This window comes from Nycticebus coucang, chromosome 4 (assembly GCF_027406575.1).
Source record: "Nycticebus coucang isolate mNycCou1 chromosome 4, mNycCou1.pri, whole genome shotgun sequence".
NCBI classification, from domain to species: domain Eukaryota; kingdom Metazoa; phylum Chordata; class Mammalia; order Primates; family Lorisidae; genus Nycticebus; species Nycticebus coucang.
Window position 1 is genome coordinate 72472595 of NC_069783.1, and position 14191 is coordinate 72486785.

At 41.5% G+C, this 14191-nt stretch overlaps 1 protein-coding gene across 10 annotated transcripts; it reads right to left on the bottom strand.

Moving 5' to 3' along the window:
- Nucleotides 1-1038: 1038 nt before the first annotated feature.
- On the bottom strand, nt 1039-10015 carry TPRKB (TP53RK binding protein). 10 transcript variants are annotated; one of them, XM_053588323.1, is made up of 5 exons: nt 9741-10015; nt 5182-5281; nt 4457-4579; nt 2533-2709; nt 1039-1209 (listed from the first exon to the last, which is right to left on the bottom strand). In XM_053588323.1, exons 2-5 carry the CDS (start codon nt 5221-5223, stop codon nt 1123-1125), a joined length of 429 nt encoding a protein of 142 aa, XP_053444298.1. In that variant the 5' UTR covers nt 5224-5281; nt 9741-10015; the 3' UTR covers nt 1039-1122. The 10 variants fall into 10 exon arrangements, with proteins under 10 accessions (XP_053444298.1, XP_053444297.1, XP_053444293.1 ...); XM_053588322.1 differs by having other exon boundaries at nt 9736-10015; XM_053588318.1 differs by having other exon boundaries at nt 5182-5341; nt 9741-10014.
- Nucleotides 10016-14191: the final 4176 nt, after the last annotated feature.

The window sequence follows — 14191 nt, forward strand, 5'->3', positions numbered from 1 at the left end:
TTTCAATTGTTTTCTAGGTTTTAAAGTTTTGAAATATAGGTTGAGAGACAGTCTAATTGTGTTTCCTCACTTGAAAAATCTTAGGATTATAGAGAGAGCTAAATGAGACAGTGCATATAAATTGCCTGACAGAGCACAGTAACTGTGCAGGAAATGTTAACCACGCACATCATTCTTAAGTATTTCTACCTCTCCATTTTGTAGCACATGGTAGGATTATAATTCCCTACCCTTTCTGTACTTGGTACAGTCATGTGGCCAACTTTGGCCAATAAAACATAGATAATTGTCACTTTTATGTGGATGCTCCCTTCCATCTGGGTTTCCTTCTGTGGACAGCATGTTGAGATGCTCTTCAGCAGCCTGGGTTCCTGAGCCCCATGACTCTTCCTATTAACTCCAGCTGGCCATGCTGAATGAGCAAGACAAACTTTGGTTGCATCCAGCCAGTTGGCTTTAGGAACTGTAACTGCAGCCCAGCTGAGTCTAACTAACCCAGAATCCACAGACTATGGCCCTCAGGTCCAATCCTGCCCCCAACTTGTTCTTGGAAATGAAGCTTCACCGGGACACAGCCATGCTCAACATTTCTGTATTGCCTGTGGCTGCTTTCACACCACAACAGTAGAGCTGAGTAGTCACATCAGAGACCATACAGTCCACAGAGCAGAAAATATTGGTAGTTACCATCTGACCTTCCCAGAAGGTGGTTCACTCCTGACCTAGTAAATCTTCACTGATACAATTAAAATACAAGATAAAGTGAGAAAAGAAATCAAACCATTCCTACAAATAATTTTACACTATCTGTGTAACGTTGGGCAACGTTAATATTTCTTTAATCTTTCAATCGCCTCATGCATAAAATAGGTATGATAACATATCTACCTCACTAAGTTGCTATGAGAATTAAAGGCATTTAGGGTATGAAGTATTTAGAACCAGAGTCAGAGGCCTGGAAGAGGTGTGGTGGGCTAGCCAGAGGAACTGATGGGTGTAAACCACTAAGGCAAACTCCTACTATACTAAACATTCACGCAGTGTTTGCAATTTTTATTCTGACTATAAACAAATAAAATTAATGGTTTAATGTTGTTAATATCTGTTGTTATTTCCAACATTTCACAAAACGTCTTTTGTTGACATTCTACAAATGATACTATCCAATAGTGTTCCGATATATTCTTCTTGTGATGAAAGTTTATATATCTGTAAAAATGAAAGACACATTATGACTTGATATATATTTATGAACTGTCATATAGAAATGTGTGTAAGTGAAATAATTTGATTATTGGATTAATGGTCTAAAATCACAAATTACAAATATGATTAAAATATTCAAATTAGAAGGCAATTCATTACTTATGTCAAATATTCCCTTTAATCTACAGTTATGGTGAAACTCTGAGCATGAAAACCAAATGAGCATCAATTTTAAAAGCACACATCTACGCTCCCACCTGTAATCTTAGCATTGTGGGAGGCCAAGGCAGGTGGATGGATTAAGCTCAGGAGTTTGGCACCAGCCTAAGCAACAGCAAGAACCTAGCTCTACTAAATATAGAAAAACTAGCCAGGCACAGTGGCACATGCCTATAGTCCCAGTTACTCAGGAGGCTGAGGCAAGAGGATTGCTGAAGCTCAAGAGTTTGAGGTTGCTGTGAACTGTGATGTCAGGGCACTCTACCCAGGACAACAAAGTAAGACTCACTCTCTCTCTTTTTTTTTTAAGTACATGTCTAGATATTAACTTCAAACTACATTTATTTTCATCTTAAATGTACAACACCAAAGGTTGTCATTTAAAAGGTGCCCACTTTCTTGTTGTCTTTTTCTTTTTTTTTTTAGAGACAGGGTCTTGCTCCATTGCACAGGGTGGAATGCACTGGCAACTTCACAGCTCACTGCAACCTTGAACTCCTATGTTTAAGCAATACTCCTGCCTAAGCCTTTTAAGTGCTGGGATAAGCATGAGCCACTGCACCTGGCCCCAGAATCTTACAGTGCAGAATGCTTACTCGACTAAATTTGTAGTTTTATTTTACATAGACCTGTACCTTGCTTTTTTTTTTTTTTTTTTTTGCCAGGGCCGAGTTTGAACCCTACACCTCCAGTATAAGGGGCTGGTGCCCTATTCCTTGAGCCACAGGTGCCACCCCTTGCAGTTTTTTTCACCATTATTTTTCAAGTAATTTTAAAAACTTACAAATGAACTGAATGCAGTGGCTCATGCCTGTAATCCTAGTACTCTGGGAGGTTGAGGTCAGCAGATTGCTTGAGCTCAGGAGTTTGAGACAAGCCTGAGCAAGAGTGAGACCCCTATCTACTAAAAATAGAAAAACTAGCTGAATGTGGTGGCAGGCACCTGTCGTCCCAGTTACTCAGGAGGCTGAGGCAGGAGGATCACTTGAGCCTAGGAGTTAGAGGTTGCTGTGAGCTATGACTCCACAGCACTCTAGCCAGGGTGACAGACTGAGACTCTGTCTCAAAACAAACAAACAAGCAACAATAACAAAAAACCTTACAAACCTTTTTAACTTCTGTAATATTTGTTATTTCAGGAAGATCTCTCAGAGAAATCTGATGACCTTCTACTTGAGATACTAGGTATTCTTGATTTATTTGTTTTTCTCCCTCTTCAACATAAACAATTAGAATTGAGGTATTATTGTCTGAGATACCAAATTTTTTCAAAGCCTCTGAAATCTAAGAAAAAGAACAAAACAACAAAATACAATTAACCAGTGTGTCCTGTGTCTGAAACATCCCCTGATCTACCCTCTTTCTGAGATACAATTTTTTTCAAAGCCTCTGAAACCTAAGAAAAAGAACAAAACAACAAAATACAATTAACCAGTGTGTCCTGTGTCTGAAACATCCCCTGATCTACCTCTTTCTGAGATACAAATTTTTTCAAAGCCACTGAAATCTAAGAAAAAGAATAAAACAACAAAATACAATTAACCAGTGTGTCCGGTGTCTGAAATATCCCCTGATCTACCCTCTTTCTGGGTCAGGTTCTTACTTTTCATATCTTTTTTGGGTTTTTTTGCAGTTTTGGCCAGGGCTGAGCTCGAACCCACCACTCCCGGTATATGGGGCCCGCGCCCTACTCCTTGAGCCACAGGCGCCACCATTACTTTTCATATATTAATAGTTTTTTTCTGCCTAGTTCTCCTTTCAACAATCCCTTTCCATCATCTATCAGCATTGTCTCTAAAGTACTCCATAGTTAAAGCTGAACCTTGTTCCTATGGAATCAAGGACAGAATTTTTGGCATTGCACAAAAACATCCCTCTGTCTGGCCCTAACTGACCCTCCAGCCAGATACCCCTGTCCTCTGGCTAGTCTGGACTGCTTGGGATCCTGACACATTCATGGCATTCTGCCTGTGCTCATGCTGTCTGCCCTGATGGTCTGTATCCCAGGGTTCAGGTGCTGAACACATGCTTCATGGTCCACAGTTCAAATACCACTCCCCACTGAACACTCTTCCCTTTAGAGTGAATGGCTTCTTTGTTTTCCTCAAAATTTAAATCAGATTCCTATATATCATTTGTCCTGGGGCATTTTAACTTTTGTCTTATTTTTCTGCCTTTCCATAGGAATACATTTATTTCTTCTTCTACACCTAGGAACAAGGACAAGTTCAATAGATGTTTATTGAATTCAATAGTTCTTTTAATTATTTCAAATGATCTCAAAGAAAAAATAATTAAGGGTAACTTTTACTCCAGGTAAAGGGGAATTCTGCCATCATGCTGAAATAAATACAACCCAAAAACTTTTCCACCATCTATAATTTAAACTATGCCGTAGGCTTCCTAATTTTTCTCTTGACATTCAACCTAGTTGAATGATTAATAGTATAATATTAATACTAAAACTTCATCTATAAAATTTCAGTCATTTTTCATTGCTATATGTGGTCTACCTTTAGCTCAGTTAGGTTTTACTGAGGAAGCACTACCGTGAGTATTTCAAACCATGAGCACTTGTTTGCACTAGGTATGTGAGTGAGCATGTGTTAAGGGCTTGCGCTGACACCAGAAAGTTCCTGGTATGTGGAAAGACACAGACCCTACTCTCAAGGAGTTCACAGGAAGAGTGGAAGCTGTGCATGCCAACACACAAAATATCGACGCCTAATATTTTATCAGTTAGGTTTCTGTCAGCTTAAGCAAAAAAATTTGAGGAATCTTCCTGACCTAAATGGTAGGAAGGACAGATAAAGCTAGCCTTAATTAAGCTAAACTACTATTTAATCATATGTAAACTGACTGCCTAGTAAGACGGTGCTAAACCCCAACCATCTGTCCAAAGCCCTCCTCACTATTATCCTGGTTTATTACACTAACCAGGTTGCAGGAATTTAGCTTCCAACCCAATACTGGGGAAGATACATACAAGTTATTATGACAAGGTCAGCAGAAACAGTCACTTCCGCCTTACATTGTTATTTGGGGAAAGGTTGAAAATAATTTCAGTAGACAGAGTTCTTGTCTTCATTTTTCCCAGTTTGTAGAGGTGAACTGCTTTGTTTGCTGCCACAAGTATCTGAAATGGATCAACAATCTACCAAAGGAAATAATAAAAATTACACATGTACAATCTAAAGACACATGTCCTATCCCATGGAAACTCTAGTATCAAGCTGTTTTATTCTATCACAGTTCTTATGGACTATATTTTCAAAACTATTATCTCAAGGGCCTGGATAGTCAGAAAATCTTATACAGGATTTTAAAGATGCAAGGAACTTATATAAGTAAAATTTTTTTAAATGACATTTATTGAGGGCTAATGGGAAAGTCACTAAACACTTTGTATTATTTTCTTTAATCCTCAAAATTACCCTATGACATTGATATTATTATTACTATTTGTATATAATAGATGAGGAACCAAGGCAAAGAATGTCTAGGTTCGAATCTCAGCTCTGTCACTTACCACCAGGCATCTGCCATTTTGTCAGAGCCACATCAAGACCTTTTCTATTTCCTAGGCAGAGCCTGGCATTCATAACCCTGTTCACTGTTAAATTTACGTTTGGTCATGTCTGACTTGGACACTCATTTTTACCTGACGATGACAGAATTTTAGGCTAACCTATAACATCATAAAAACTGAACATATTTTTAAGTGCCCAGTATGGGTCATTCATTCTTTGTACTCACCACTGTCGGATTTATCAGTGCACCACCAATGGTGCCTTCCATGGCCTTTTTCCTCAAATCTCCTGCATTTTTCACATCTTTAAATAATAAAAATGTCACCCTGCATTCGGGAAACAGGTCCAGCTGATATGTTAACTGCATTTCATGGATAAGCAGGATTCTACTGCATAAAACCAAAAAGTTGAATATATTTCTTTTATTCAAAAGTTAACATTAGGATTCATTTCTTAACAAACATTCTTGCTAATAAATAAATGAAAATAACTTTAATAAGATGACACAACTGTTAACCTAGAGAAACCCCTTCCCAAAACCCATTTGGCATCCTCCTGAGATGCTATCTTTCTAACCCAAGCTGTTTCTACTTCCTTTACCACTCCTGGGGAAAACCCAGCGGAGATATTGGTCCCCTGTTTGCTCACATGGGGCAGGCTCAGATGCATGGTAGAGAGGCTGCTGCTTCTCCTGCAGACAATGAGAAGCAGATTACCAGTGGGGGAATCACAGGTTACTTATGGTATTAATGACACCTTATCCCAGCTCAGCCTTTTAAACTTTCTGACCTCATCATTTCATTTTTGCAGGACCTGAACACAAGAACGGAGTCTCAAAGGTTGCCATACGTACTTACATACATACATACATAGGGAAAATGGAAAATTATAGCTAAGTGTACCCTTTTCTTTTTTTTTCTTTTTTGAGATAAAGTCTCCTTTGTCACCCTCAGTAGAGTGCTGTGGCATCATAGCTCACAGCAACCTCAAATTCTTGAGCTCAAGTGATTCAATTGCCTCCTGAGTAGCTGGGACTACAAGTGCCTGCCACAATACCTGTCTATTTTTAGAGACAGGGGGACTTGCTATGGCTCGGGCTGGTCTCGATTTCCTGAGCTCAAGCAATCTGCCCACCTTGGCCTCCCAGAGAGCTAGGATTACAGGTGTGAGCCACCGCGCCCAGCCTAAGTGTACCTTTATTTAGAAAATGTTCATTACAAAATTTTATAAAATACAAAATATTTCTCTATGTATTGATATATAATTATAAAATATAAAATACATAAAATACAATAAGAGTTTTGTTAATTTTCCTATTTATGATGACCTTTGGGACACTCTGTATTAAGGAAGAAAATAATTTTAAGGCAGGGAGCAGTGGCTCATCCCTGTAATCCTAGCACTCTGGAAGGCTGAGGCAGATGGATTGCCTGAGCTCACAGGTGCAAGATCCCATCTCTAAAAATAGCCTATCTAAAAATAGCTACTTGGGAGGCTGAGGCAAGGGGATCATTTGAGCCTAAGAGTTTGAGGTTGCTGTGAGCTAAGATGTCACAGCACTCTACCAAGGGCAACAAAGTAAAACTCTGTCTCTAAATAAATAAATAAATAAATAAATTTAAAGAATAAAGTATCACACTTGATGCAAAGATTTCATTCTATACGTGGAAATTAAGCAGAGAGGGTATTTATTAATCGATAACACTGTCCCTTCCTTAGATGAGCTTAACCAGGAAAGAACAGGGGTACAGAGACATAAAAGCAGCATAAGAGACAATTTGAATAGCTAGTGGTCAATTGTGGTGGCTCACACCTATAATCCCAGCACTTGGGAGGCCCAGGTCGGGGGACTGCTTGAAGCCAGGGGTTTGAGATCAGCCATGGCAGCATAGTAACACACTGTCTCTACAAAAATATTTTCAAAGATTACCTGACGGGCACCTGAAATCCCCGTTACTTGAGAGATTGGGTCAGGAAAATCACTCGGCCTATCAGTTTGATGTTGCAGTGACCTGTGATCACATCACTGCACTCCTACACTCAAACCTGGGTGGGAGAGTTAAACCCTGTCTCAAAAATAACAACAAACACAAATTGAATAACTGCAAAGACATAACTTAAATATATCCTTGAACAAACTTGAGTACTACAAAAATTGAAAATTTGAATTTTTTTTTTTTTCGAGACAGAGCAATCTCAAACTCCCAGGCTCAAGTGATCCTCCCGCTTCAATCTCTCAAGTAGCTGGGATTACAGGCACTCACCACCAGATTTTCTATTTTGTGTAGAGATGGAGCCTCTCTATTTTGCTCCATCCTGCAATTGCTCAGGCTGATCTAGAACTCCTGCTCTCCAGAGATCCTCCTGCTTTCGCTTCCCAAAGTGCTAGGATTACAGAGGTTAGCCACCAGGTGGGGCCAAAAATTTGATCTTGAAAACAATTTCAATCAGGCTTGGCACCTGTAGCTCAGCTGCTAGGGCACCAGCCACATACACAAGAGCTGGCGGGTTTCAATCCAACCCTGGCCTGCTAAACAATGACAACTACAACCAAAAAATAGCTGGGCGTTGTGATGGGCACCTGTAGTTCCAACTTGGGAGACTGAGGCAAGAGAATCGCTTAAATCCAACAGTTTGAGGTTGCTGTGAGCTGTGATGCCATTGCACTCTACCGAGGGCAACATAGTGAGACTGTCTCAAAAACAAAACAAAACAAAACAAAAACCAATTTCAATCAAAGCCTTGAGATATTTTGGTGGAGCAATTTGATGGGTTTTATTTTATCCTTTTATCTCATACTTTCCATGTCTAGATCCCTGTCTCAAGGAATTAATTGGAAACCCAAAGATTGTATGTGTCCCTCTGGTCATTTTATCAGAGAAAAGCTGAAAACAACCTATTGGTTGTTACTAAACAACCATTAAAACTGTGATCTTGATGTGTGAAAACAGCATAAATAACTTTAAGTAAAAACATCTAAATGAAAAACGTGGTTGAACTGTGGGGTTCTTTAAAAGCTGCATATTTTAAAAATCATTGAAGAGAAAACACACCAAGAAGTTAATAAGTTATCTCTGGCTTGGTAGATTTACATCTAATTTTTTCTGTTATAAACAGAAAATAAGGCTTGGCGCCTGTGGCTCAAACGGCTAAGGTGCCAGCCACATACTGGCACCAACCTGGACCCGCCAAACAACAATGATGGCTGCAACAATAAAATAGCTGGGTGTTGTGACGGGCGCCTGTAGTCCCAGCTTCTTGGGAGGAGAATAGCTTTAGCCCAGAAGTTGGAGGTTGCTGTGAGCTGTGATGTCACAGCACTCTACCCAGGGTGACAGCTTGAGGCTCTGTCTCAAAACAACAACAACAACAAAAAAAAAAAACCCAGAAAATATTTGTGAATAATGTCCTTGTACGCAGTACCTCAATCTTCAGTCACGCTGAAGTCCAGTGAAAAAAAGGGATACAGAAAGATAGTCAGTAAGATCCCAATTATATTACATTAAAGGATACACACATTCATAAAGTCCTGATTCTTACTCCTAAATATAAGTTTGGTCTGTCCACTCTTCTTCCATACCCTAAGCCATCACCTCTCATCTACAGCAGTAGCCTCCTAAGAGTGTTCTCACAATTCCTGCCCTCCTATGGGAATCTCCACCTGCTGTCATAGAGTTTCTTTAAAAATGTAAACCAGGGGCCAGCGCCTGTGGCTCAGTGGGTAGGGCCCCAGGCCCATATACCAAGGGTGGCGGGTTCGAACCTGATCCCGGTCAACCTGCAACAAAAAAATAGCCGGGCATTGTGGCGGGCGCCTGTAGTCCAACTACTCAGGAGGCTGAGGCAAGAGAATCGCCTAAGCCCAGGACTTGGAGGTTGCTGTGAGCTGTGTGACGCCACGGCATCTACCGAGGGCTATAAAGTGAGACTCTGTCCCTACAAAAAAAACAAAAATGTAAACCAGATCTTGTTCTTTTGCTTTTAGGATAAAGCTCTAAATTGTGTCGCCGTGTTCCGTAGCGTAAGGTTTGGGCCCTGCGTGCCTCTTTTACTACTGCCGCAAGGTCCTTCTCTCAGCTTTAAGTTCCCAAGCTTCCTCTCCGACTCTGCCTTTTCCAGCAGGTAGATGCTCTGACTTTCCTCCCTCCGTTCAACTCCATTGAAAATCTGTTTACTAGAGCGTCCTGGGCCACGCGACTACCTCCTCCAAAGTTCTAATCCCAACTAAAATGAAGTATTGGCCTATCAATTTTGTTTTCTTATTAACTATATTTTCTTTCTTTCTTTTTTTGAGGCAGTCTCACTTTGTCGCCCCGGGATGAGTGTCGTGGTGCCATCGTAGCTCACAGCAACCTCAAACTCTGGGCTTAAGTGATCCTCTTGCCTCAGCATCCCGAGTAGCTTAGACTATAGGCGCCCGCCACAATGCCAGGCTAGGTTTTCTTTTTCTTTTCTCTTTTTTTTTTAGTAGAGACGGGGGCGGGGGGTCTCGCTCTTACTCAGACTGGTCTCGAACTCTTGAGCTCAGGCGATCCACTCGCCTTGGCCTCCCAAAGTGCTAGAATCACAGGCGTGAATACCGCGCCGGCCCTATTAACTACATTTTCAGAGGGGAGAGGCTGACAGTTCTGCCATTCCGTCCTGCATTCCCAGGGACTGGCCTCTGTAGGCACGTGATAAATATCCGCTGAGGGAACCAGAGGCACTGCCCAAGGAAAGTTAAGGCTGCCCCGGCTTGAGCCGTCCCCTCCCAGACCGGACTGCTAGTAAACTGGGTGAACTCACCGTCCCCGTCCGCGGTGCGTCTTCGTAGCACTCCCCCTCGGAAACAAAGCCTTCAAACTCCGAAATCGGTGCCCTATCCTCGCCCTCCCGGAGTCCGTTTCCGTGTAGGGAAGCGCGAGGTCCGGTTTCTTTCGGGTTACAGGCAGGAGGATAGAATCCGGCCGTCCGTATCACTCACTCCTGCACTGACCCCTTCTCCCAAACCGAAATCCCGTGCGGACGCGAAGGAGAACAGGAGACATCTTGTCCCTTCCGGCGGAGGCGGCGGAAGGGATCGACGAGCCGGAACCGGAAAGTAAGGTCTGGGCTTTAGCAGTGTTGACTGGATAGAAACTTGACTTCGGTTTCTTCCTGTGCTGAGACAAGTATTGGCCAAGTTAAGCTCTGCTGTTTTCGGGGGCCGAGATTCCTCGGTTCTTTCTCGGGGTAGGCGGAACTCAAGTTTGCTTAGTGCTGTCCCGTGATCATTTGTGGGGTCCTCTGGAGCCGACTGCGCTCAGCGATTTTCATTCGTTACTTAAGAGACGGGGTTAGCAAATTTACAGACCGTAAATTACTTTGCTTGTTGTGATCTGGGTTTATCTTTATCACTACTTTTCCTTATGAGAAGACAAGCAAATAAATTTCTTGCATGGATATTTGCTATGGAAAAAAAAAAAAACAAGAGAAAAAAGCAGAAATTCCAGGCTGCCGGTGAAACAGAATGGTTAAGAAAGATATCACCAAAAAGGGCCAGTTGAACGGTGACTGGAGGTCTGGAAGCAAGCTGTGTGTGTGTGAGAGTGCAGCACAACGGAAGTATGGACTTTCTGGTAAACCTGCCTCCCAAGGCTCAGGAAAGCTGCCTAACGCAGATGTAATCTTGCAAGTGGGGAAAGGCCTCACTTTTACCACGGCCGAGGGACACCAGAAAGCACCCTGCTCTGGGTTCTTTGCCCCCGGGTACCACACAACACACTAAGCTAAAACGTTAAAGAACATCCTGCTTCTAGGAGGAGGACTGGAACTGAGCCCAGCTAGTGTGGGTCAGTCCCTCTTTATGGCAGGATGTTGCGTTCCCAGCACACTCTGTAACTGTTCTTGAGACCCACAAATGAGAAAGTAGGGAGAACTGGGTTGGTTTAAGGCCACCCAGAGAGCTATCCTGCAACTTGTACCTTAATGATCATATCCACTTTACTCAGCCAAAAACTAGAACCTATGCCCAACATTAACAGGTAAAACTGTAGTGAATTCATACAATGAAATAGTAATAAAAAGGAACAGATTCTTTGAACAATACAACATGAATTAAAAAAACATGCTCAGCAAGGAAAGCAAGTAACCAAAATTACATTAATATGATGGTTGTATGATTCCATTAATAACAAAATTCTAAGAATTACAAATTCGACTCGGCACCTCAGAGAGTAGGGCACCAGCCACCTACACTAAGGCTGGCGGGTTTGAGCCCGGCCCAGGCCAGCTAAACAACCATGACAACTGCAACCAAACAATAGCTGGGCATTGTGGGAGGCACCTGTAGTCCCAGCTACTTGGGAGGCTGAGGCAAGAGAATCTCTTAAGCCCAAGAGTTTGAGGTTGCTGTGAGCTGTGATGCTATGGCACTCTCCCGAGAGCAACATAGTGAGAATGTCACAAAAAAAAAAAAAAAAAATCACAAATTCATTCTGCAGTAACTGAAAGCAAATCTGGTGGCTTGGGCTAGGGAAGTGAGAGACACTGGAAAGGACACCAAGGGAACTTTTGGGGGCAAAGCCAATGTGTTCTGTATCTTGATGTGGTTGTTAGTTACAAGGGTATACAAATTTGTCACAATTCATCAAAATATGCACTTCAGAAGAGTGCATTTTATAGGCTAAGTTATACCTCAATAAAATTGATTTTAAAATAGAAGTAAAAAAATGTTTCACTTCATGGCCGCTTATTTGTTTAAACCACCAAAACCTGACAACCCAAACATTTATTCAGTGAATGGATAAACAAATTATTGTGCCTGTAATCCCAGCACTTTGGGAAGCTGAGATGGATTACTCAGGTCAGGAGACTTGAGACCAGCCTGGGCAACATGGCAAGACCTTCATTTCTGCTAAAAAATATTTTTTAAAAAAATCAGCTGAGCATGGCCGTATGTGTCTGGAATCCTAGCTACCCAGAAGCCTGAGGGTGAGTAAACCCAGGAGTTCTAGGCGACAGTGACTATGACTACACCATTACACTTCAGGGTGGGTGACTCAAGACCCTATCTCAAAAAAAATAAGAAAGAAAAGAATAAACACTGTTACAGATTCATACAATGGAATATAATTCAACAATAAAAAAGAATAAAAAAATCAACTACAGGTATATACAGTAGCATGGATGAATCTCAATTATGCCAAATAAAAGAAGCCATAGTACGATTCCATTTATATAAAACCAACCTATATAGTTTTTATAGAGCAGAACTTGCTTGGGTAGGGGGCATGGGGTAGAAAGGAGGGATTTACAAAGGAACATCAGGGAAGTCTGGGTAAGATATGTTCTACCTTGATTGTGAGAAGGGCTTCATAGATGTACACATATCAAAGTATGTACTTAAAAAAATGTACAGCATATGTTAATTATATCTCAAACACTTTTAAAAATGAGACATTTTGCATATACTGAAGTACAAAGATTTTTTTTTTAAAAGAATACATTGGGCGGTGCCTGTGGCTCAAAAGAGTAGGGCACCAGCCCCATATGCCAGAGGTGGCGGGTTCAAACCCAGCCCCGGCCAGAAACTGAAGAAAAAAAAAAGAACACTACATCTTTTAATTGGAATAGGTAAATTAATACAACTGACACTGAGTGCAGGTGAATATATGAACAATTGGAACTTGTGCCTTGTTCATGGAGATGCAAAAGAGCATAGAGATTTTGGAAAAGTTTGGCAGTTCCTTACAAAATTAAACATACACTTACTATTAGCAGCAATCCTTGAAAGGTAATGAAAACACTTCACACAAGCATCCCTATGCAAATGTTTATGGCAGCTTTTTAAAAAACTCAACAACTATAAACAACCATAATACCCTTCAACTGGTAGGTGGATAAACAAATTGTAGCATTTCCATGGAATACTAACTCTGCAACAAGAGAATGAACTGTGGATCCTCCCACTGATACAGATGAATTGCAAAAGCATTATGTTAATGAAAAAGCCATGTTCAAAGCCTACATATTCTTGATTCTACTTATATAACATTCTAGAAAAGGCAAAACTATAGGGAACAAACAGATTAGCAGTTGCCAGAGTCATGAGTTGGTGGGGATGGATGGCTGCAAAATACCTTGAGGGACTTAAGGAACGGTGGAACTGGCCTATATTTTTATTGTGATGGTGGTTACAAAATTATGCATTTGTCAAAAGTCACAGAACTGTACAACTAAAAGGGGTGCATTTTATTATTTTAAAAAAATCATCTCAGATGTAAAAATGATCTCATTACCTATAGCTGCAGGGGGAGAGGTATCATTATGCATCAGAAAATTGGATCAAAAAAGCTGATTTGGTAAGGTGTTAAATGAGAACTTTCGTAAGAATATCAGCTTTGCTCTGCTCTGCAATATGTAGACTTGGATGAATACACATGACTGTTATCAGAGTATTTAAATGAATCTAACCTTGAAGTGTTATCTGAAAAAACATGGCTATGCAAGATACCAAAACTCTGAAAACTATTCTCATATTAGGTGAAAATAACCCCCCAAATGAAACCCTATAATTCTTGGTAAAATTGTTACCTTAGATGTAACTAACATTCCTGTGGTTTATGCATATTCTTCCCCCCCCCACCCCCCCAGATAGTCTCACTCTGCTGCCCTGGGTAGAGTATCATGGCATCATAGCTCAAGCAACTTCAAACTCCCGGGTTCAAGAGCTCCTCCAGCTTCAGCCTCAAAAGTAGCTGGGACTACAGGGACCTACCACAGAGCCCCAGCTAATTTTTCTATTTTTAATAGACACAGGGTCTTGCTCTTTTTTTTTTTTTTGTAGAGACAGTTTCACTTTATCGCCCTCGGTAGAGTGCCGTGGCGTCACACAGCTCACAGTAACCTCCAACTCCTGGGCTTAGGCGATTCTCCTGCCTCAGCCTCTCGAGTAGCTGGGACTACAGGCACCTGCCACAACGCCCGGCTATTTTTTTGTTGCAGTTTGGCCGGGGCCGTGTTTGAACCCGCCACCCTCGGTATATGGGGCCAGCACCCTGCTCGCTGAGCCACAGGCGCCGCCCCAGGGTCTTGCTCTTGCTCAGGCTGATCTCGAACTCCTGAGCGCAAGGAATCCTCCCACTTTGGCCTCACAGAGGGCTAGGATTTCAGGTGTGAGCCACTAACTGCAAGATTTTTTTTTTTTTTTTGAAACCAGAGTCTCACTACGTCACCCTCAATAGAGTGCTATGGTGTCACAGCTCACAGTCCCACCA